This window comes from Myotis nattereri (assembly GCF_964212035.1).
Source record: "Myotis nattereri genome assembly, chromosome: 5".
In the NCBI taxonomy this organism is placed as follows: domain Eukaryota; kingdom Metazoa; phylum Chordata; class Mammalia; order Chiroptera; family Vespertilionidae; genus Myotis; species Myotis nattereri.
Window position 1 is genome coordinate 5523530 of NC_138080.1, and position 25870 is coordinate 5549399.

At 42.2% G+C, this 25870-nt stretch overlaps 1 protein-coding gene across 3 annotated transcripts in view; it reads left to right on the forward strand.

Annotated features, from left to right (window-relative positions):
* Positions 1-25870, forward strand: part of RNF130 (ring finger protein 130) — a 142382-nt gene that overhangs the window by 18202 nt on the left and 98310 nt on the right. For all 3 annotated transcript variants that reach the window (XM_081091928.1, XM_081091929.1, XM_081091930.1), the window contains exon 2: positions 7122-7316. In XM_081091928.1, the coding sequence (XP_080948054.1) occupies positions 7122-7316 (195 nt within the window). The remainder of the gene's footprint in view (positions 1-7121; positions 7317-25870) is intronic.

The window sequence follows — 25870 nt, forward strand, 5'->3', positions numbered from 1 at the left end:
TGGATCAGCGGAGCTGAGAGGCCTCCCGGCACCGGGATCAGCATGACAGGGGGCAGCGCCCAAACCCCCAGATCGCCCTGTGGCTCTGTGTGTGACAGGGGGCGGGGCCACAACCTCCCTATCCGCCCTGCTCTGTTCGTGACAGGTGAAGGCGCCCCAAACCCCCTGATCGGCCCTGCTCTGTGCCTAATACGGGGGAGCTCCCCAACCCCCTGATCGGCCCTGCTCTGTTGGTGATAGAGGGCGGCGCCCCAACCCCCCCCTCCACAGGCCCTGCTCTGTGTGTGATGGGGTAGAGCCATAACCTCCCCATCGGCCCTGCCCTGAGTGTGAGAGTGGCGGCGCCCCAACCCCCTGATCGGCCCTGCTCTGTGGGTGATAGAGGGCGGTGCCCCAACCCCCTGATCCGCCCTGCTCTTTGTGTGATGGGACGGTGTGCCAACTCCCATATCGGCCCTACTCTGTGAGTGACAGCGGGGAGCTCCCCAACACCCTGATGGGCCCTGCTCTGTGCGTGACAGGGGGGAGTTCCCCAACCCCGATTAGCCCTGCTCTGTGCGTGACAGGGGGTGGCGCCACAACCTCCCCATCGACTCTGCCTTGAGTGTGACGGGGCGGTGCCCCAACCCCCCAATCGGCCCTACCCTGAGCGTGACTGAGGGTGGCATCGCAACCTCCCAATCCACCCTGCTCTGTGCATGACAGGGGGCAGCGCCCCAACTCCCCAATTGGCCCTGCTGTGAGCCCAACCAGGGGCTGCACCTAGGGATTGGACCTGCCCTCTGCCACCCAGGAGCAGGCCTAAGCCAGCAGGTCGTTATCTCCCAAGGGGTCCCAGACTGCGAGAGGGCACAGGCCAGGCTGAGGGACCCCCCCCCCCCCCAGTGCACAAATTTTTGTGCACCGGGCCTCTAGTAATTAATAAATAATAATACAGGAATAAACTCTGCTTCACGTGCTTACAACTGTAAACCTACTTTTGTCCCACCCTTATTTGTTGTGTGAGTTGTAACAGAAATTATTTTTGAATCTGACTTTGTAAGTGAAGTGATTTTTATTGACCATCATTTGAAATTACTCTTAAGAGTTTTTTATGTCATGGAGAACATTCAGCAGATATATTTAAGTTCTAAGGATGTGAAAAATAATCAAAATTCATTTGAAATACACAGTAACTAAGTATAGAAGACAAATGATAATGGATGGCTATTGACAATTAAACTTGCTGACAGTTCAGCTGTGTATAGCCCTTCTTCCAATGTTGATTGATATATTCAGCATTATAGGGATATAAAAGATATTTTATTGTTGCCTTCTTAAAAATTCTCAATGAAAGGCTGATATTTATTGTAAAAATGTGTTTCTTTAGAATGTAACCAAAGAAGTAAAAACCATCGATTAGGAGAAAAATTTTAAAACACACATATTTTACTTTTTAAAAATGCTAGATTCAAAATTTAAAAATACATTAACATTTGAGAGCCTTCACAATGAAAATGTTTTGTTCAGCCTCTTCTCAGCATAAGAAGCGGAAGACAATGGAATAATGTCTTCAAAATACTAAGAGAAAATAATAATCCAGAATTTTTTGCCTGAGTATGCTACCATTCAAGAATGAGGACAAATGAAAGATGATTTCGGATGTAAGCAGACAAGTTTACCTTAGAAAGTGACTTTACCCTTAATAGATCCTCATTGAAAGACCTTCTAAAGGATGTAGAATAAGGAAGAAGGAAATGAAACACAGAAGGAAAAGTAAGTTGTGAGGAGCATGATGGTTAAGTTTATGTCACCTTGACTGGGCCACACGGTAGAGATAATGGACAAACATTGTTCTTGGTGTTTCTGGAAGCTTGTTTTGGACGAGATTAACTTTAAACTTGTTAGACTGAGTAAAGCAGATTAAAGCAGGCTGCCCTCCCCAAAGAGGGTGTCCTTCCTCTAATGAGTTGAAGGCCGAATAAACAGAAGATCGGATTTTCCTCCCAGTAAGAGAATTCCTCCTGCCTGCCTGTCCTCGGAGTGGGACATCAGCTTGTTTCCTGCCTTGGGACTCAAACTGAAACATTGGCTCTTCTTGGATTTCAAATAAGCTGTCCATCTTGCTGAATTACCCTGCAGATCTTGGAAGGTATCAGCCTCTAGTCTATAATCATGTGAGCCAGTTCATTATAATAGCTATCTTTACACACACACACACACACACACACACACACTCACCCTTATTGGTCTGTTTCTCTGGAGAACCGGTAGGGGCGCACAGGGTAACTAGTTAGGCTTATTTATTTTATTATTTTTAAAAATATATTTTTATTGATTTCAGAGAGGAAGGGAGAGGGAGAGAAAGAGAGAATCGTCAGTGATGAGAGAGAATCAGTGATTGGCTGCCTCCTACTAGGGATCGAGCCCACAATCCAGGCATGTGCCCTTGACCAGAATCGAACCCAGGACCCTTCAGTCTGCAGGCCGACGTCCTATCCACTGAGCCAAACCAGCTAGGACTAGTTGGGCTTATTTTTATTTTTACTTCTTTTGTAGGAAACAGCTGATAGAATATTGCCCAAGTCAGAATATTTCCACATGAAGCAGAGAGGTCTTTGGCGCAAGGTTTTCCTTTATATTCGTTCTGGCCTAGTCCCCCTGTCACCCTTCCCTCTCGCCCTCCATCAGGTACAGTAAGTGTCTACATGCCAGACATGTTAAAGGCGATGCGAGACCTCACACTTAGGAGACGCTCAGAATAAGCAGCCAGTCACTAATGCAGTGCAGTGAATGCTAAGATGGCTGTGATCTCGGGGTGCCTGGGAGGCATGGACACAGCACCCGCTCCGCTGTAGGGTGTCGGGGAAGATGTTAGCAGAATCCTAAAGCTTCAGAGGTGGTCAGCAAAGGAGTATTAGCATTGGCATTTCAGGTGGAGAAAATGAGACACGGGCTCTGAGAGTGAGAGACACACTGAGGCACCTGCGCTGTGCGCCTGGCGAAGTCTGACCTCCCGTCCTGCGGCCCAGCCCCATGTGGCGCTTACAGCAGCAGACTGACGTCTGGGGCGGGGGAGGAGACATCACCCAGGTCATAACTTGGGGACGGCTACTCTTAGGTGGGTGTTTCCTTTTTTAAAAGATGAGGTCTTATTAAGTCAAATGGATCCTAGTGGAGCCTTTCAGGCCGCTGGATTGGGGAAGAGAAATTTTCTTTTTTTTTTTTTTACTTATTCACTCACAGAACCATTTCAATATTTACATAGTCTTTGTACCAGAATAGTCTTCCTCTTTTCCCTTTACAGTGGAGGTCTTCTTTTTAGAACTTGATTATCTTAAATTTGTATAATGTCGTAACTTTGGCTGTATAATCTTTTTACTTGCTTTTCTCTAGAGTTTAAGAGAAGGGATTAATCTTTCTCTTGTGTTCTTGTGCTCTTCACTTCTGCACACGCTCCTTTCAGTTGGAGTTTCTCAGCATTCCGTGTAGGTTCCGTGGCCGTTACGTTGCTCTTTTCCTTTCCGGATGTTGAAGCACTCTTCATGCTGGTGCTCCATGCTACCTGTGAGCATTTCATTCTGGGCCCGGCATGCCTCCTCGGTACATTCAGAGGTGCTTCAAGATTCAAGACCAAACTGTTTGGTTCTATTCTAATTCTCTGCAGTACTTAGTATGTTGCTGAATGTCTAAGTTATTGTGCATTAAGGTGAGGATTCCATAATTGTTCCTATTGAGAATTGTTTGGTTCTAGTCAAGGAGTAAATACTAGTAAAAGTCGCAGACTATTTCTGGTTTTGATAGGAAAGGCCATACAGGGGAAAAAATTGAAGTTAAGTTTTTCTATAATACAGTATTTTTCAGCTTTATTGGGTATAATTGTCAAATTTGTAAGGTATTGTAGCACAATATTTTTTATTATATGTGATTTCACATTTTTGTGATAACTTCAAGTAAGTTTTTCCTGACACTATGACTAATAAATGCAAAGAAGTCAGAGGTGATGTCCTCTTCTAAACTTTAAGGTAAAAAAAAAAATTTCTGAATTTGAGCAAAATTGCTATTGACATATTTTATGGTTCATAATTATATAGATGTTTTATGTCTTCACTTAATACATTGCTTCAAGTACAAATAACTGGTATTAAATTTTGCCACTTGGTCACCAGCCATAGTCATCATTCCTCTTGTGAAATGTGGGGTTTTTAGCTGTTAACATTTTTATTGTTCAAGTTATTTTTTAATTACAGGAAGGAATAAATGGATAAAATAAGCATACTATAGTATTAAATGCTTATGAAAACCCCTTATTTCCTTTTTCTGAACAATGAAAACGGCTTCTTTGAACAGGAACTTGCACATCTTATTCTTGTTTATCATCGCGTATTCTGTTCTCACCGACACACGTCTTGAGACCTTTCACACGTGGTGGTTTGGGGGAACAGGGGCATTCTTTTTGCTCATACAGCCTGTTGTTGGAGTCTGTTTGGATTGTGCACAGAATCTGTTCTTAGTGGATGGAGATTCCTTTAAGAGATAGACTGTGCTCCGTGGTTGCACCCCTTGCTGTCTCTTTTAGTCTTAGACGTTGTGACCATTACTGAAAGGCTGTCCTTCTCAGTGGACAGTGACATTGTCAGAGCCACAGGGAGGAAGGGTGAGACTGGGGAGCTGTTGGGAGAGGGGACACAGGATGTGCTGCCCAGCTCTGGGGGGTTTCATGAACGTCAGCATACAGTCCCCGTGTCACCAGGCTGGATCACCAGCACAGGACAGGCGGGCACCCATAACACCAACGGAAGGGAATGGATTGGAGGCACCCAAGAGTAGAGGAATTGTTAAAGCCTTTTTCACATAAACATAACTCTTGTGAGGGAAGAATTTTATCTCAATTTTACAAATAAGTGAAAGTGGGAGATTGGAGAATTTGTACCCCCAGGTCTTGCTGGTCCCTAACTGTGTTGTTTCCTCTTTACCACACAGTGAACAATAGGAAGTCAGAGGAGGTCAGGAACGTCGCAGAAAAACGAATGTTTCACAGAAGACAAGTATATAGATCTCTTTCTATATTCTTTTTTTATGTTTTTACTGGGGGTTTTTTTGTGGGTTTTGTTTTTGTTTTGTTTTTTGAGAGAGAGGGAGAGAGAGAGAGAGAGAGAGAGAGAGAGAGAGAGAGAGAGAGAGAAGAAGGGAGAGGGAGAGAAACATTGATATAAGAGAGAAACATCAATCAGTTGCCTCCCACATGCACCCTGACCAGGGATCGAACCCACAACCTGGGTATGTGCCCTGACTGGGAATCAAATGGTGACTTTTTGGTGCACGGGACAACGCTCAACCAACTGAGCCACACTGGCCAGCGCTCTTTAGATATTCTTGATTCTGCATTTTCCTCAAGGTTTGTGCAGCAGTGTATTTTGAAAAATCACAAATGGAGCACTTAAAACAAGCTCTTTGCGCCTACTTGGATATAGTATTGGAAATTTTCCCAAGACACTGAGGTTATCCTAACACATCACCTAAATGCTTATATTTTAAAACAGCATAGTAATCGGTGAAACGGACCGGCATCACTGACAGTAAAGTGTTTCACAGTTTCAGAGTTTCACAGCGCCTTGACTGTGTCTTTCAGTAGTTGACTCCTGAAGTTTAATTTGCTTAAGAAAGAACTAAACTGTGTAAGGGAAAGGGTGAATCAGTTGCAGACAGTGTTCGTCATGACAGACTATGAAATCGTTGGCCACCCACTTATTGTGTACTAAGAGACCTCTGGTAGCAAATCCGTTTTCATTGTTGCCCCTCGCCATGATGAGAGAATTTGGGGAAAGATATTTAAGTGGAAATGATAGATGTAACATTTCTCTGTAGTTAGTGGCATCTCTCCATTTTAGTTTCTTTAAGTAATGTGAACATTTCATTTCTTTTAGTAAACAGTGTGCTTTCAGGGAAAGCAAACATTTCCCCGCTGGTGTCTTTTTCACACTTTATTTTTTATCAATACTTATTTGATGTTCTTATTACTTATTTGCTTCCAGTGTTACTCTTTTGTGCTGTACCCCCCCCCCGCCCCCCCCAGCCTGCACAGTGCTGGCAGGGACTGACTCAGGAGGCAGAGGCCCGCTGCCCTCTGGCCCTGGGAGCCGCAGTCTCCAAGCTTACCTTGGTGGCTTCTTCCTCCCCTGCACTGCCCCCCTTTCATTTTAACCTGTTATAAATTCAGGATGAGGAATGGAAAGAACAGCCAGACACAGGGTCTCAAGACTTACAAAGGGCGTCAGAGCCATGATGCTCATATTTGCAGAATCAAAAATCGAGGTGCTTGCCCTAACCACTTCACATGTATTTGAGGGTTCTTGAAACAAGCTGTTCCCCCAAATCTAGGACAGTGACCATGTAATTTGTATCTCAAGGGATAGTCTTGGTGTATCCCCTTAGACAGGAAGAGTAGTAAGTTAATATGTATCCTAATGTGGAATTAATTGTAGGGTAATTTTTAACAATAAATGTAAATTAGAGGAATAATCTACCTATTCTAATTGTTATTTTAGCTATTATAACTTTCAGATGCAAGCCCAAAGTGAAGTTTTCTAATTTCCTTATACTTACTAAGAAATTTGTTTAAGCATGCTCGAATTTCTTTTTCTTTTTTTAAGCATGCTTGGATTTCAAGAAGACCACTTGATAGCTGAACAAAAGAGTAGTTTGCCTTCCTTACTTAACCCAAGCAAAATCGTCTCCTCCTGGAGGCGGTGAGAGGTGGGGCATGGAGAGATGAGTAAAGGCAAATGAATGAGCGAAATCAGGGGTAGCTCATTCTCCTGGGTTTCTGGCGGGGGGGGGGAGGGGCGGGGGGGGTCTCTGTTTGCCTCTTCTTCCTCCTCTCTTCACCACCCTACAATGGATATTACAGTCTTCTTTATTCTTGTCACTCTGTAAACAGGATTTTCCACTTTTAATTGGGTTACAGGGGCATCTTTCTCCCTTTACAGATGAGGATTTAAATTCTGGGTAATGTCCTTTCTGGATGTATTCATAGCTCTGCTGTCAGTGAGCTGCTTGATGTGCTTCAGAGAAAGAGTTGATTGGTTTTATTTATCTTTACTTCAGAAAAAAATTAATGTGTTTTTTCCTTTTCCCTGTAGTTGCTGATCATCTGGGCTGTGATCCTCAAACCCGGTTCTTTGTCCCTCCTAATATCAAACAGTGGATTGCCTTGCTGCAGAGGGGAAATTGCACATTTAAGGAGAAAATATCGCGGGCTGCTTTCCACAATGCAGTTGCTGTAGTCATCTACAATAATAAGTCCAAAGAGGAGCCAGTCACCATGACTCACCCAGGTAAGCAAGCAAAGGCGGCGGGAGATTTGCTTTCCTCCTAGAAACCGTTGCCTCATAGGTAGGCCTCCCTCTGCTGAAACCATATCTTTTTCATCATAATTCTGTGATTATATTTATTTTTGATATTACCATTTGTCTTTTCCCCTTAGCTGAATTTTTTTCTTAAATAATGGCCATACGAACCTATAAAACTTGTACTTATTAAGAAACTGGCTGTGCCGAAACCGGTTTGGCTCAGTGGATAGAGCGTCGGCCTGCGGACTGAAGGGTCCCGGGTTCGATTCCGGTCAAGGGCATGTACCTGGGTTGCGGGCATATCCCCAGTGGGAGATGTGCAGGAGGCAGCTGATCGATGTTTCTCTCTCATCGATGTTTCTAACTCTCTATCTCTCTCCCTTCCTCTCTGTAAAAAATCAATAAAATATATTTAAAAAAAAAAAAAAGAAACTGGCTGTGATGGAATCATTAGTCATTTTACATTTCTACATTTCGCTTGGAAGCTTTGAAAAATAACGTATTAGATTTGGAATCATTCATCCAGGTATCTCATAAATTCTCAAGGGTTACTTCTTTGAGAAGATGCTTTTATCTTGTCAGAATCAATTTTGAAACTGACTTAGGTATAGCATAATTACAGTTGGAACAATATTATTAATTTCCTGCAGAAACATTTAGGGTATTTCTAATGTAATTGTTTTAATAACAATATATTTAATTTATTGCCAGGCACTATAATATGAGCTAAATAGACTTTATCTTTAGAGCAATTTTAACAATAGGAAAAGGATTTATATTATAATTAGATACATAGAAAATTAGAATAATGTGGGAAAGTAAATTGGTACAATTCTTTGGAGGGAAAGTTGGCACTATCTGATATGTTAAAGAACGCAGACATTGTAGTTCTAGGTACATACTCTAGAGTACTTTTCAAACTTAAATATGCTATCAGTCACCTGGGAATCTCATTAAAATGCAAATTCTGGTTCAGTAGGTCTGGGGGCCAGCATGAGCTTCAGTGTTTGCCATGTTTCCAGGTGATGCTGATGCCACTCTGGTCCCTAGATCTCGCTTTGAGAAACAAGGAGGGAAAGACAGGAACACGGGTTTTAATCCCAGATTTCCCACCACCTTCCTCGGCGACAGAGGCCCCGCTGCCTCCTGAGCGGGAAGCCGCGGCGAGTCTGTTGGGGAGGACAGCAGAACGGCTTTATGAGCCGAGAAGCACTGGCTTTCCTGGCTCATGAATGCGTCACAGCTGCTCTTGCCCGGCTCCTGTAGGACAGCGCGGCCCACGAGAGGGTTAAGGACCCTGGCCTCAGAGCCACCGCGCCCAGAGATCCCCGTGTAGCCCTCCCTTGCTCCCATGTCAGTTGTCGCCCCTTCATTTGAGTAAAGAAAGCTTTGTGCTGTGCATTCTAAAGCGAGCTGGTAAGAGCTGGGGAAGAGACGCCGGGGTCACGCCCCCATGAGTTTACCACCCAAGGCCCCAGCAGGCTCCAGGGGGCCTTCTCTGTGCCTCTCTGACAGTATTTTCCTTTTCCTTTCATGTCGTCATTATTTGTGTACTTGATAGCAGTATGGAAAGTATTGCAGGTTTCTTTAAAGTTTGTGTCTTACTTTCTATTCTGTGCAGTAGTCAGCCCCATACCTGGAACAGAGTGAGTGTCCTGCACGGAAATGGTTTCATACAGACGTCGTTTTGTTCAGTTTTCTTTGAGTTTAAGATACACGTGATAAACTGATGTTCAGATTCCACACTGTGAAGTGTAAGCATTTTGTTTTCTTGACTTGTCGATGTTTCAAGAGGTTGCTCATGTTTGTCCTCGTCAGTGCCCTTCATCTGGTCCCTGAAGGACATTTCCCAATGCAGCGCTGTGACATCACTGACAGGAAGGACGCTCAGTTCGTGGTTTTATTTGTTAAGCAGAATGAGTTGGTGGATATGTGGTAGGATAAAGGGGAGGTTATAGGCTCTTGGATAGTTTAAAACAATGCACATTTGGGGGAAGTTAAGGATTTATTTTCCTGGTTTTAAAAAAATGTATATAGATTTTACTGTTATTTAACAGTCTTAAATTTGTCAAATTATTGTCAAATTGAAAATCTCTTAGTTTTATTTGTGTCTCTGTAATAATTTATAGATATTCTTTTCATTGTTTAAAGAAAAGTGAGGTAATTTAGATAAACATGTAGCCAAATAATGATGTTGCTTTTCTGTCTTCTTCAGTCAGCGGTGTCAAATGCTTTTTATTGTTTCTTCAGCTGGTTGAACAGAATTAGTTGAGTGCCTCTTCACCTATGTCCATCTTATTCTCTTAAATGTATTATCTAGTAGTGACTAGAAAATGTAGAATATTCACTAAGTGAATATAAAAATCACACTTTATGAAAGCAAGATAAATCACAAACACTTTGCAAAACACCTTTAATATCAAGAATTTGGGCTACTTAATATAAATCTGTTACCTTTATTCTAAAAGCCCATCAAGAAAATGAGTAACATAATAGTCATACTATTGTTTTATTCTTTAAAGCTTTTAGGTTCTAATTGAATGTGGATTTAATTACTTCAGTAAAGGTAGAACCTGAAGTATAAATGGACTGCTATGGCAGGAAGTAAGAGTTTAAATTTTATGTATTCTTTTTGCTTTAGTTTGCAGATATTTCTACTTTATCTTCTATGTGATCCATATATTTTTTAAAAATTCATAATTATTCCCCAAGTTATCTAAAACTGAATCACTTAGGAAGTTGCTTTTAAAAAATAAAAATAGCTTTTAAAGAATAACTGCTGATGGTTTTGTTTTAAAACTTTTGTATAAGCTTCGAATTCTTCTTTTATGTCTCTAAATGTTAGGTGGATGTAGAGAACCCCTACCTCTGTCAGATACTTGAGATGGTTCTTCTACAAGCCTTCCTTCTGACTTAGAGATTACAGGCTCCATGCAGTCCTGAGCAGTTGTTGGAACTCATCGCTTGATTTACCTTTTTACCTTTCGTGCTACCCCTTCCTCTCCTGCAGCAGAAGAGGAGGGAGCTACAGTGATATAAAGGGTCTGGGTTAAGAATACTGACCGAGAAATCAGCCCGATCGGGTACAGGTTGGAAGACATTTTTCACTTGATAGCTGTTCACATGATGATGACCCTGGACTTGATGCTACACACTCAGCATTAGTCCCTCCGGCACAGATGCTGAGGAAGGTGATGCGGCCTGGCTGCATGTGTTAGAGGTCTGATGGGGCTCCCTCACCCCTTGACTGATGCCTTAGAGTGCGCCCCAATTCAGGTTTTTCTTGAAGGGGGTGCAGATAAAGAGGTATTTGGCGCAGGATATTCTTTGCCTCTGCAGGAAGTTTGCATTATAGAATGGTTAGCCTCCCAAGGCCCATGCCTAAGACCAGTGGCCTCCCTCCATGTTTGTTCAGTATAAAACCCTCCCCGTAGATCCCGGACTGACGCTCCCTAGGAAGGCTTTCTGCCCCTGCTGAGACCCTGTCAGACTCTAAGTCTAAGGAACCTTTAGAGCAGTGGTTCTCAACTTTGGCTGCACATTAGAATCACCTGGGAATCTTTTTAAAATCCTGATTTCTAGGCCTCATCCTCCAGAAATTCTGTTTCTTTGTTATGGGGTGGGGCCACAACATTAGTAACAAAGAAACAGAATTTCGGGAGGATGGGGCCCAGAATCAGGATTTTATTTTTATTTTATTTTTTTTAATTCTTTTTTTTTTTTAATATACTTTTTATTGATTTTTTACAGAGAGGAAGGGAGAGAGATAGAGAGTTAGAAACATCGACCAGCTGCCTCCTGCACACTCCCTATTGGGGACGTGCCCGCAACCGAGGTACATGCCCTTGACCGGAATCGAGCCTGGGACCTTTCAGTCCGCAGGCCGACGCTCTATCCACTGAGCCAAACCGGTTAGGGCAGAAATCAGGAGTTTAAAAAGATTCCCAGGTGATTCTAATGTGCAGCCAAGGTTTAGAACCACTGCTTTAGAGGAGGAATGAAAAGGGGCCCCTCATGGGGCAGGAGAGTGGGATAGGCTTTGTATTTCCCACTTACTAACATTTCTGGAGTTCTCAGTCCCATCTTGTCATTTTCCTTTCTACCCAGATCATTTTTTTGATCACTTCTTGCAGTGCACATCTTTTTTTTTTTTTTTAATTAATTTCAGAGAGGAAGGGGGAGAGAGAGAGAGAGAGAGAGAGAGAGAGAGAGAGAGAGAGAGAGAGAAAGAGAAAGAAACAACGATGAGAGAGAATCATTGATCAGCTGCTTCCTGCTGGGGGTTGAGCCTGCAATCTGGGCATGTGCCCTTGACCAGAATCGAACCCAGGACCCTTCAGCCCACAGGCTCATGCTCTGTTCACTGAGCCAAACCAGCTAGGGCGCAGTGCAGCTCTTGCTGGTGATGAATTTTCTCATCATTTATCTGAAAATGTCCTTTTTTAAAAACATACTTTTATTGATTTTTTTAAATTTTTTTTTAGAGAGAGAGAGAAACATTGATGAGAGAGAACATCAGTTGGCTGCCTCCTGCATGCCCCTCACCAGGGATTGAGCCCACAACCCAGGCAGGTACCCTAACCAGGAGTCGAACTGGTGACCTCTTGGTGCATAGGTAGATGTCAACCACTGAGCCACACAGGCTGGGCTGAAAATGTCTTTTTTGCCATCATTTTTCAGCACTTTAAAGTGGTGTTGTTTTTCTTGCCTCCTTTTTTTTATGAGAAGCTGTTCTCTTTTATAATACCTTTTTTAAATAAACTTTATTTTTTACAACAGTTTTACAGTAGAAAAATTGCAAGGATCCTACAAAGAATTCCCACAGACTCTGCAGCCAGTTTCCCCTATTATTAATATCTTAACATAGCGGTACATTTGTTATAATTAAGAACCAGTATCGATACATTATTATTAACTGAATTCTATACTTCTTTCAGATTTCCTTAGTTTTTATTGAATGTCCTTTTCTGTGCCAGGATCTCATCCACGGCACCACTTGACATTTAGTCCTGTGTCTCCTTAGGCTCCCCTTGGCTGTGACAGTTTCTCAGACTTCTTTTGTTTTGCTGACTTACTATAAATACTTTTATGGAGTCCTGTTCAGTGATTTTATAGACTGCCCCTCAGTAGGGACTTATTTCATGTTTTTCTCGTGATTAGACTGAGGATATGGTTTTGGGGAGGAAGACCACAGGTGACGTGCCATTCTCATCACAGTGGATCCAGGGCACGCACTGGCCGAAACGTGTGTCGGCTTCTCCGCTCTCTCCACACGGTACTCATTGGAAGGAGATGACTATACACAGGGAGCTAGCCCCGCCCCCTTAGGGCAGGGAATTTATACTTATTTGGAATTATTCTGCATAGATGATTTGTTCCTTCTCCATTTATAAATTTATTCATTCATTTACTTTTATATCAGTGTGAACTCATGGATATTTATACTTTGTATTATCATACAGTACTCCTTTATTTTGTTGCTCAAATTGTTGTGGTTTTGGCCATTGGGAGCTCTTTCAGTTGGCTACTCTGCCTTTGATGTACCCATTACCATCGGTCGGTTGGTTGGTTGGTTGGCCTTTTGCGTTTCCTTCCTTCCTTTCTGGTGCCTTAAGATGTTCTAGGCTCATCTTGTTTCTGTTTCCTGTCACAGTACTGGACTCAGCCATTACTCCAAGGAACTCCTATTTTATTGGAGAAGGATACTAGAAATCAAGACCCGAGCATTACATGTGCTTTTACTATTCACTTTTTGTTGCTTCTGGTCCTTCTCAGCTGACAGAGCAGGGAAATATATGTGTGCATACTGACCCTTGTGTACACATGTCTATAAATATTTCCATATGTAACCATCTCTATCTATGTCAGTGATGGCGAACCTTTTGAGCTCGGCGTGTCAGCATTTTGAAAAACCCTAACTTAACTCGGGTGCCGTGTCACATATAGAAATTTTTTGATATTTGCAACCATAGTAAAACAAAGACTTATATTTTTGATATTTATTTTATATATTTAAATGCCATTTAACAAAGAAAAATCAACCAAAAAAATGAGTTCACGTGTCACCTCTGACACGCGTGTCATAGGTTCGCCATCGCTGATCTATGTTAACCTAAGAATGAGTTGATACTGATATCTCCAGCTCGAATCCATTACCACATGGCTCATGAAGCCTCCTCCTCTTGTTATCTGTAAACTCCCACTCCAGCAATAAGAAACCTGGCCCCCATCATCAATTTTCTTAATTGTTCATTTCACTGAGTTCTCAGGCTTATATATTCTGAAACATAAATAACAGATTTGAAGGCTGTTAGAGTTCTGGTGCTTGGTGTGAAAGTTAGTGTAGGCAGCTTTCCTCTCAGTGTAAATCTTCTCGATAGGAATACCTAACTCTGTACTTAACCTTTTTTCTCCACCCATTTAAAATTCTTGTATCAAAAACTTGTAAGAAAACTTAGAAGTATCTCTAACTTGAAAATGACACAGAACTAGGTGGATCTTGGAAAACATATAACAAAAAGAAAGTATTTATTAAGTCCACCTCCAAATGGGTTCAAAAATTAGTAACAATGGTTTGTGCAAGCCTGGCTTCAGTAGCAGTTCAAGTGGCGGACCCCTAGCAACCTTCATTCACATAAGCTGAGTGTACGCTAACATCTGCCACGCCGCTAAAAACATACATTGAAAGCTTGAGCCCGAGCCAGTGGCTCCATTAGAGTGTCGTCTCCGTACAGCTAAAGTTGCAGGCTCGATCCCTGGTCAGGACACATAGGAGAGGCACCAGTTGGTGTTTCTCACATCAACGTTTCTCTCTCTCTCTCTCTCTCTCTCTCTCTCTTTCCCCTTTTCTCTTTCTGTAAAAATCAATAAAAATAGATCTTCAGGTGAGAATTAAATATATATATATATACACACACACACACATATGGCTTGAGCTGTATCCCGTGAATATAATATTCAGATGTTAGTGAGATGTTGGTCTCATTTTTTATTATTAGAAGTATTGTATTCATTTTACCATTTTATTTTTAATAAAGACATTGATAAACTGATGCCCCCCCCCCAAAAAAAAGGATAGAAAAAGTCTGTAAACAGTGTTTTATCAAAAACAAGTTGAAATTTGAGCATCAAATGAATAATGATAGTAATTATATCAGCCCATTAAATAAAACAGGAACCATGAGTTTATACTGATCTCAAAAATAAGAGTAAATTGAAAGTTTAATTTATCTGGTCTCACAGAGTACTCAATAATTACAAAGGGAAAAAGAGCAATTTCACAGTGGAAATGCCTGGAGAATGGCACTTTTACCAAATGATCAGAGTGAACTTGAGCAGGACGAGACATAGCAAAATGTGCCACCCGGCAGCATACGCGGAAAAGAGCACAGCATCCCTTCTGTTCTGTGTACCCGAGGTGCGTGACCTGACCTGGCCACAAGGAACATCCGATAAATCCAGAATGGAGGGACATTCCACAAAACAGCTGGGCTGTAACCTTCAAAAGTGTCAAGGTCGTGAACATCAAGGAAACTCTGGGAGACTTTCAGACCGACAGAGAGTAATGCGATGTGCTGGCTAATGCGCGTGAGGCTCTGTCTGGCCTGCTATACGAGCATTGTTGGGGGGTTGGGAAGACTTGAAGGGACTCTCACATTAGACAGCAGTAATGTGTCAGTGTTAATTTCTTGATTTTTTTGGTGGTTATACTCTGTTTACAAAATCTTTGTTTGTAGAATACACAGTAAACGGGGTGATGAGGCATCATCATGCTTGTAACTTTTCAATGGCTTTAGGAAAAGAGGTATTAATATAGTTCCAAGTTTTTTGTAAGAGAGTCTTTAACGATATTTTTTTAAATGAATAATTTGAGTCTCTAGGAATAGTTAATATGGAGAAAAGACTGAGGTGAGTTCAGGGAAGATGTATTTGACTATCTGAACGACTATTTTATGGAAGAGGGATTTTCATTGGTCCTGGGGTGTACAGCTTGAAGTTGGGGTATTTCTTATATTTAATGGCATCTTATAGTTTACTGAGAGGATTTTTTTCTTCATTATGCAGTAATGATGTACCTTATAGTCTATGGTATTTTACATGATAAATAAGTGAAATACAGTTTATCTCTTCATTGGTGCTTCTCCAGAGAAGAGAACCAAGGACCACGAATGGGCATTTAGGAACCAAGATTTTAGTTATAAGGTAGCCCCTTCTCTTTTTTTTAATTAAACCTTTATTGTTGAAAATATTCCATATTCCTGTTTTTCCCCCTCTAGCCCGCCCCCACCCCCCACCCCAGGGCTTCTCCACCCTGTTGTCTGTGTCCATGGGTTATGCATAGATGCATACAAGTTCTTCGGTTGATCTCTTCCCACCCACCCACCCTCCCCTGCCTTCCCTCTGAGATTCCACAGTCTGTTCTATGCTTCTGTGTCTCTGGATCTATTTTGTTCATCAGTTTATTTTGTTCATTGGATTCCACATATGAGTGAGAGCATGTGATACTTGTTTTTCTCTGACTGGCTATTTCACTTTTCCAAGTCCCTCCATGCTGTCTCAAAGGGTAAGAGATCCTTCATTTTTACTGCATTTTTACTACATTCCAGGGTGTAAATATACCACAGCTTTCTTATCCACTCATCTATTGATGGGCACTTGGGCTGTTTCCGGATCTTAGCTATTGTAAATTGTGCTGCTATGAACATAGGGGTGCATACATTCTTTCTGATTGGTGTTTTGGGTTTCTTAGGATATATTCCTAGAAGTTGAATCACTGGGTCAAATGGCAGTTCCATATTTAATTTTTTGAGGAAACTCCGTACTGTTTTCCATAATGGCTTCGCCAGTCTGCATTCCCACCAGTAGTGCACGAGGGTTCCCTTTTCTCCACATCTTTGCCAGCACTTGTCATTTGTTGATTTGTTGATGATAGCCTTTCTGACAGATATGAGGTGATACCTCATTGCCGTTTAATGTGCATCTCTCTAATCATCAGTGACTTTGAGCATTTTTTCATATGTCTCTTGGCCATCTGTATGTCCACTTTGGAGAAGTGTCTAGGTTCTTTGCCCATTTTTTCGTTGGATTATTTGTCTTCCTTTTGTTAAGTTGTGAGTTCCTTATATATTATGGGTATTAACCCTTTATCAGATGTATCATTGGCAAATATGTTCTCCCATATAATGGGCTCCCTTTTCATTTTGTGGATGGTTTCTTTTGCTGTGCAGAAGCCTTTATTTTGATGTAGTCCCGTTATTTTCTCCTTAGTTTCCTTTGCCCTAGGACCGTGGTCGGCAAACTGCGGCTCTTTGGCCCCTTCAGTGCGGCTCTACCACAAAATACCACGTGTGGGGTTGCACGTACAGTGCGATTGAAACTTTGTGGCCCGTGCGCAGAAGTCGGTATTTTGTGGAAGAGCCACACTCAAGGGGCCAAAGAGCTGCATGTGGCTCGCAAGCCGTGGTTTGCTGAGCTGCAGTTTGCCAACCACTGCCCTCGGAGATGTATCTGAAAACATGTTGCTATAAGAAATGTCTGAGATTTTGCTGCCTATGTTTCTTCTAGGATTTTTTATGGACTTGACTTACATTTAAGTCTGTTCTCCATTTGAGTTTATTCTGGTGTATGGTGTAAGTTGGTGGTCTAGTTTCATTTTTTGCATGTATTTCTCCAATTTTCCCAACACCATTTATTGAAGAGACTGTCTTGACTCCATTGTAGGTTCTTGCCTCCTTTGTCAATATTAATTGAGCGTAATTACTTGGGTTGATTTCTGAAGTCTGTGTTCTGTTCCATTGATCTATATGTCTGTTCTTGTGCCAATATCAAGCTGTTTTGATTACAGTGGCATTATAGTATAACTTGGTATCTGGTATAGTGATCCCTCCAACTTTGTTCTTCCTTCTCAAGTTTGCTACAGATATTCAGGGTCTTTTTCTGTTCCACATAAATTTTTGGAGTATTTGTTCTAGATATGTGAAATATGATATTGATATTATAGTAGGGATTACATTGAATCTGTACATTGTTCTGCATAATATGGACATTTTAATGATGTTAATTCTACCAATCCATGAACACGATATATTCTTCCACTTGTTTATATCTTCCTCTATCTCTTTTTTCAATGTCCTGTAGTTTTCTGAGTACAAGATTTTACCTCCTTTGTTAAGTTTATTCCTAAGTGTCTTAATTTTATTTTTGTTGCAGTGGTAAAGGGGATTGTTTGTTTAATTTCTTTCTGAGAATTCATTATTGGTGTATAAAAATGCCATCAATTTCTTCAGTCTGCAGGCCAATGCTCTATCCACTGAGCCAAACCGGTTAGGGCTAGCCATCAATTTCTGAGTATTAATTTTGTATCCTGCTACATTGCCAAATTCATTAATTAAATCTAGTAGTTTTTTTGGTGGAGTCTTTTGATTTTCTATCTACAATATCATGTCATCTGCATATAATTACAGCTTTCCTTCCTCCTTTTCAGTTTAGATGCTTTTTATTTCTTCTCTGGTTGCTGTGGCTAGGACTTCTTGTACTATGTTGAATAAGAGTGGTGAAAGCAGACATCCCTGTCTTGTTCCTATTCTTAGAGGAAATGGTTTTAGTTTTTGCCCATTGAGTATGATGTTGGCTGTAGGTTTGCCAAATATGGCCTTTGTTACATTGAGATATGCTTCCTCTGTTCCCACTTTGCTGAGAGTTTTTACCAAAAATGGATGTTGCATTTTGTTGAATGCTTTTTCTGTGTCTATTGATATGATTATGTGATTTTTGTCTTTCAGTTTGTTTTTGTGATGTGTCATGTTTATTGATTTGTGAATATTGTGCTAGCCTTGCATCCCTGTTATAAATCCCACTTGGTCATGGTGTATTATCTTTTAATATATTGCTGGATCTGATTTGCTAATATTTTGTTGAGGATTTTAGCATCTATGTTCATCAGGGATCTTGGCCTGTAATTCTCGTTCTTTGTAGTGTCTTTATCTGGTTTTGGAATTAGGATAAAGCTGGCCTCAGAAAAAGAGGTTGGAAGTATTTCTTCCTCTTAGATGTTTTTAGAATAGTTTGAGGAGGATAGTTGTTAGTTCTTCTTTGAATGTTTCTTAAAACTTCTCTGTGAAGCTGTCCAGACCAGGACTTTTGTTTGCTGGGAAATTTTTTATTACTGCTTCTATTTCATAAGTTGTTATTGGCCCGTTCAGGTTTTCTGATTCTTCCTGATTTAGTTTTGGGAGATTGTATTTTTCTAGGAATTTTTCCATTTCATCCACATTGTCCAGCTTGTTGGCATATAGTTGTTCATAGTATTTTCTTACAGTCCTTTGTATTACTGCAGTGTCAGTAATACATTTATTCGGGTCCTCTCTCTTTGTTTCTTGGCTAGCATTTCATCAATCTGTTTACCTTTTCAAAGAACCAGCTCTTGGTTTCATTGATTCTTTGTATCTTTTTTTTTAGTCTCTTATGTCATTTATTTCTGTTTTAATCTTTATTATTTTCTTTCTTTTACCTAGGGCTTTTCTTGTTGTTCTCTTTCTAATTCTTTAAGTTGTATAGGGTTAAATAGTTTATTATTAATTTTTCTTGGGGTTTTTTTTTTTGTGTTGTTTTTTGTTTTTTGAGGTAGGCCTGTAGTGCTATGAACTTCCCTCTCCAGACTGCTTTTGCTCTTTTCCAGAGATTTGGGGTTATTGCATGTTCATTTTCATTTGTTTCCTGGAAGTTTTTTTCTTTCTTTCTTGATCTTGTTGGTAACCCATTCATTTTTTAATAACATGCTATTATGCCTCCATATGTTTGAGTGTTTTTGAGTGTTTTTACTGTAGTTAATTTCATTTTATTGTGATCTGAGAAAATGCTTGATATGATTTCAGTGTTCTTAAACTTGTAGAGCCTTGTTTTGTGTCCTAACATGTGGTCTATCTTTGAGAATGACCCATGTGCACTTGAAAAGAATGTATAGTCTGAAGTGAAATGTTCTATGAATGTCAATTAAATCCATCTGATCCATTGTGTCCTTTACAGTCACTGTGTCCTTGTTAATTTTTTGTCTGGAAGACCTATCCAGTGAAGTCAGTGGGGTGTTAAAGTCCCCTACTATGACTGTATTGCTGTCGATCGCTTCCTTAAAGTCCTCTAGAAGTTTTTTATATATTTAGGTGCTCTTATATTGAGTGTATATAGGTTTACCAGGGTTATATCTGTTGGATCGATCCCTTTAGTATTATGTAGTGACCTTTGTTGTCTCTTGTGATGGTCTTCGTTTTGAAGTCTATTTTGTCAGATACAAGTATTGCTGCCTCAGCTTTTTTTGTTTGTTTGTTTCCATTTGCATGGAAATTATTTTCCATCCCTTCATTCTCATCCTATGTGAGTCCTTTGTTCTGAGGTGGATCTCTTGTATACAATATTAGTATATCCAATCCTGATCTGATCCTTGGCTTCCCCTAATCTGCTGTATTCCTCCCAGTGTGCTCGTTATTAGTGCTGTGTCATTCTTTATTTCCGACTCATCTTTTTTCATAGTTGCTATCTTTTCTCATGCTGTTGAGCATCTTTGCTATCATTATTCTGAACTCTATATCTGATAAATTTCTTATCTCTATTTTGTTTAACTCTTCTTCTGGAGAATTCTCTTTGTTCTTTCAAGTGGGGATTGCTTTTTTGTCTTCCCATTTTGGCTGCCTATTTGGGTTTGTGCCTATGTATTAGGTAGATCTGCTGTGACTCCCAATCTCTAGAGCAGGACTATGTCAGACACTGTTTCTGACTGGCCCTGCGTATCCTGTTTGGGGCTCTCAGCAATTCACAGCTGTGGCTCCCTCTGCTGGGGCCGGTGCCTTTGGAGAGAACCGAGATGTGCCTTTCCTAACCCTGGGCCCAGAAGGAGATCATGCAAAGACTCAGAGTTTCCAGAGACCTGCCTCGGCCTGCAGTCCGATTGTATTCAGGCTTGATTAGCCTCAGTGTATCGGCCACAGTGCGGGTGAGAGGTCTTTTAACAGGGTGGGGCAACTGCCTTCCCCCCAGGCAAAAACTGCTGGAATAGCAAAGGTCCATCAGAGAAAGATGTCCTTCACAGTGTGAGGGAATGACTCAGCACGGGAAACCGAGGTGGCTGCCCTCCTGGCTCCAACCCCACAGCCTGCAACCCTGGACTCTCCTCACACACTCCAGTCCACTCTGCCGGAGCCCAAAGTGAATGGCTACACATGAAATTTTGTGTGTTGGCCCTTTAGGTGAGTGCCTGCATTTCCAGCCATAGCTCCCTGGCAGACAAAACCCTGCTGCTTTCCACAGCCAGATGTTATGTGGGTTCCTTTCTCAGTTCTGGTTCTCTGGGCTGCAGAGCCCAGCTTGGGGTTTAGACCCCAGAGTTCTCAGTGGGAACCCCCCACAGCTCAGATATCCCTCCGGACCTTCGCATGCTGCCTGTGGGAGCCCTGCCAGCCCTTAGCGTCTCTGCCCCTCCTACCAGTCTCTACGCCGTCTCCACTTTCCGTCCTTGGTTGCCAGAGTGCTCTCCAGCGAGTCTTCAGGGTGGCTTTTCCGTACTTATTTGTATTTTCAGTTTTGTCCTGGAGGAGTGTCAGTGTAGCTTCTACTTACTCCGTCACTATTTTCAAGATTCAGGTAGCCCTTTCTAATACTCAAAACTACCTGTGTACAGAAACAGCTGCCCAAAAAGAGTCAGTAATTTATAGGGGTCTTGTGTTGATAGTGACCCCTAAAACTCTTTTAACTACAAGATTCTGTGGCTCTGCTTCCTGGTGATTTGTCTTCCCAATTAACCCAACCCCATCCTTGTGAAGGAAGGTGGCTTTCTCTTCTGTGCAGGTCTTTGCTCTGCCATCTTTCCCTTTTTATGATGTGGAAAAACAAACAGATTCCATGATGAGTGCATGCAGTCAGGAGACAGTATACGAAGAAAAGACACTGACGTCTGAGTGCTGGGCATTGCGCCTTAGCTCTACGTTGTGAGACTGGAGAACTTCCTCAGCACCCATGTCAGCCTCAGGTTCAAGCTTTAGCGCAGTTACAAGTTATTGGTTTTTTTGTTTGTTTGGTTTTGTTTTTTATTTAAATTTTGTTTTATTGCTTAAAGTATTACATATGTCTCCTTTTTTTCCCCCCCTTGACCTTCCCCCGGCCTCCCCTACCCCTCAGTGTCTTGTGTCCATTGGTTATGCTTTTATGCATGCATACACGTCCTTTGGTTGATCTCTTACCCCCGCCCCCCCCACCCTCCCCGGCCTTCCCGCTGTACTTTGACGGTCTTTGTGGGCACTGACCAGGCACCGTGGTGCTGGTGTGTTATTCCGTACAGCTGCTTTCAGATTAACACGCTTTCACAGGGACAGAGCTCCCGCCCCCCCCCCCCCAACCCTCCCCGGCCTTCCCGCTGTAGTTTGACGGTCTTTGTGGGCACTGACCAGGCACCGTGGTGCTGGTGTGCTGTTATTCCGTACAGCTGCTTTCAGATTAACGCGCTTTCACAGGGACAGAGCTTCCCTTTCGTTCTGTTTCCACACCGGTGTGCCTCTGCATCGCGGTCATTCACTGCCTTGCCCGTCACTTCACATCCACCAGAGGCCTTGGCTCCTGGCTTTCTCACATAAAACCCTGCCGTCATCTGGCCAGCTTCAGGATCCACGTGGAAAGTGACAATCCTACCCTAAATTCCTTCCCTCGTCCTCTGACCATTCTACCACACCGAAGCCTGGTCCCATAGCTACTTCCCTGGGCCTCATTGTCTCCTGGAATTGTAGCTTTTGACCCTCAACTTCAGTGTCTGTCATCTGACTGATGCTTCTTCCCTTTTCTCTGTCACTTGGTTTTGTTGATGCTTCCAGTTCCTTGAACCCGTTCTCCGTTATCCTCCATTCCTCCATTTTAGATGACATGTGAGCCACTATTTTAGTCACTTGGACCAGCAGTTTCATTTGGTCAATAAGGAGTGTCTGCTATCACCTGACTGTCAGTTACCTTTGGGCTCATTTAGCTCCCAAGTGCCTTGAATGTCAGGGTAAGGAGTTTGAACTTTATTTAGCTGGCAGAGGGGTACATCAGAGGCTTTGAACAGAGGAGAGAAATGACAAATGTATGTTAGACAAACCACCGATAAATCTTAGCAGGAAATCTATAATTGATATAACCTATCATCTACATCTGTCAGGATTATTGCTACACTCATTTCATAAAAGAATGTAGCCTGTTTTCTCTCTTGAACTTTTTTTTTTTTAAGATGCGTTGTGGAAAGAAGGGAAGGATACTCCTGTTGAGGGTATATGCTCTTTTAAAAAATATATTTTATTGATTTTTTTACAGAGAGGAAGGGAGAGGGCCAGAGGGCCAGAAACATCGATGAGAGAGAAACATCGATCAGCTGCCTCCTGCACACTCCTAACTGGGGATGTGCCCGCAACCAAGGTACATGCCCTTGACCGGAATCGAACCTGGGACCCTTGAGTCCGCAGGCCGATGCTCTATCCACTGAGCCAAACCAGTCAGGGCTCTCTCTTGAATTCTTTAAGGGGTTAGTGAAGAGAAGAATGGGGAGTACTGGGTTTGAAGAAGTGCAGGTAAGGTAGATACGGATTGGAGAAGGAGCTCAGTTAAGTCAGTGGGAGTGGAGAGAAGGCCTCCGACCTTGAGTGAGCAGACTCATTGAGACACGAGCAACAGGGCGCCTTGATCTGTGCAACTTGGCTGAGATACTGTTACAGAAAATCCCTGCGTCACACTTAACGGTTCCCTCCACAGCAGCATTCTAGAATTTTAAAGCAGTTTTCATCTCTGACTTACAGCATATAGTGTTCTGCTTTACATATAAATAGGGCATTAAATTCTGTAGGAATAACTCTCACGCCATTGACAGTAACCTACCAGAAGTCACAAAGGTATCCTTGGAGCTATCTGCAATCCACATTTTAATGTGAGGATGCAGCATCCCTCCAAAAATACCTTTTTTTATGGGACATTTTCTAGAATTATCTAAGAGCTTTAAAATTTCTTAAAACTTGAGCAGTTGATTTGAACTGAACAAACAAGTTTATCGCTAAAGCGTAGAACCTCCACTAAGTGGGGTTTTGCACAGGATTTCCCCCTTAAACAGGTAAGCTTACAGTAAAAAAGTGGAAAGAAAAAAGCTTACTGGTATAGGAAAAGCACCTCTCTCCACTTGTGTGGGCGGCCACAGCGTGTGGCCAGGTTCAAGCCGCGGACTGAGGAGAGGGCACAGGCCTCTTGTTGCCACGTGCAAGTCCCCGCTTGGAGGGCAGAGCCTCCCCAGCACAATTACAGCCAATAGCTGTAGCTGTGAGCTTGAACCTGTGGTCCGAACACGTGACCCACGTGCCTGAGTGATAGAGTTCAGGTGCATGTAGTTGAGTGGGGTTGAAACCCACGAGAAGGTTGTAAACATCTTGATCACACCCTTACTTTGCCTCCTGGCATCTGCTATAAAATAAAGACACGGCTTGTGGGCGCTGGTGCTGTCCGTCAGAGGGGCAGCGTCCCACCGAGACCCATCTTTCATTCTCATGTCTGTCTTTTCTAAGCCTTTCACCGCCCCCACTCAGGGTCACTGAACCAGGCTGAGCTGGCATGAGTATGCCATGGCCGTGCCGGCTCCCCATATACTGTGGTCTAATGCCTCACAAATTCACGTGCTTTCTGAGTTTGCCTTTTTGGGGTGAAAGAATCAGCTGGGCTTGCTCTGAGATTGATGCCCAGGAGCGAGAGACAGTGTGGAGGGGGTGGATTTCTGATACTTCCCAGCTGGGAGGACTCCCTGAGCTGAGGCACGAATCCTCTTGGAAGCCAGGCAGATTGTGTTGTCGGCAGGTGCCTGAGTGCTTCCCAGGGTGTGGGGAGGAATTAAAGAGAGGGACTAGCAGCCCCAGCATTCTGTGGTAGGGGCTTTTTGGTTTTCGCAGTACGCTGTACATTTACTGAGCACCTGCCATGAATTCTGCAGGTAAGATCTCATTTTTTTAAAGAAGAAACTGAAGTTCAGAGATGTTAAATGTCGTGCTGGAATTTGAATCTAGACATTCTGACTCCAACGCCCAAAGGAGGTTAATTCTGAGCTTTCTTTCGTTGGCCACTAAAAATTGATTTTGTAGTCTGGATTATAGCAGCATTACCATATTTTCCTACTTATCTTTTTTCCCATTACAAAATAGAATTGTTGTGAGGGGGGGCTGGTTTTTACAGAAAAATTGCCCATCCAGCAGTTACATAATTTTAAAACAGGAAGAAAGATAGGTACCAAAATATGTTAGTGCCTCTGATTGTAGAACACTTTTACACGGTGTAGAAGACATTTTAGCATTAGAAAATCACTGTTTTCAAACTATTGAAACTGATTCACGTGGGCATCAGTGGGTGCTGAGTGCATTGCATGAAAGCCTATTGGAGAACTGGGTATTCTGAAAGTACCCCATAGTTTGCTTATTAATTAAAAAGAGAAAAGCATTTGTTTACAGTAGAGAGATCTGGCAGGTAGTAGAGCAGTGGTTCTCAACCTTGGCTGCACATTAGAATCACCTGGGAATCTTTTCAAAATCCTGATTTCTGGGCCTCATCCTCCGCAAATTCTGTTTCTTTGTTACTAATGTTGTGGCCCCACTCCATAACAAAGAAACAGAATTTCCGGAGGATGAGGCCCAGAAATCAAGATTTTAAAAAGATCCCCAGGTGATTCTAATGTGCAGCCAAGGTTGAGAACCACTGTAGTAGAGTAACCAACTGATAAAATTTGCCATCACCAGGAAAGGCAAAATTCTGTATGCATGCTCGAAGGCCAGAATGTTGCCTGTGTAGCATTCCAACCAGAAATGTTTACTTCTGAGATCTCATCATGAAGAAACAATCAGATCCAAAGTAGGGACATTTTCTAAACATGGCCTGAACTCTTCAAAAAGGTCAGTGTTGTGAGCAACCAAAAGTAACTGAGGACCTGCTCTAAACATTTTATTTTTGTAATATGATTTTGTTGATTTCAGAGAGAGGAAGGGAGAGGGAGGGAGATAGAAACATCAATGATGATAGAGAATCACTGATTGGCTGCCATCTGCACGCCCCCGACCAGGAATCTAGCTCACAACCCCGCCATTGCCCTGACCGAGGAATTGAACCGTAACCACCTGGTTTAAGAATCGAGAGTCAACCACTGAGCCACAGCGCACAGGCCACCTCTGCTTTAGATACAAAGACACTAACAAGATAACTAAGCACATGCCCACCAACCTGATTGCATCCCAGGTGCTAAACTAATTCTGACAGTCATTATTAGAGCTAGGCAGAGATATTTGAGTGTGGTCTGTATATTACATAGCACTGTGTATCAGAGTTCATTTTCTTGAGTATGATAAATGAGTTGTGTCCTGTTCTTACGAGATAAGCTGAAGTATTTAAGGAGGGAATGTCATGATTACTCTCAATTGGTTCAATAAAAATAAATACATATAGAAAAGGTAAAATGTTGCCAGTTGACAAATCTGAATGAAAAGTGCATGTGTGTTCATATAGTATTA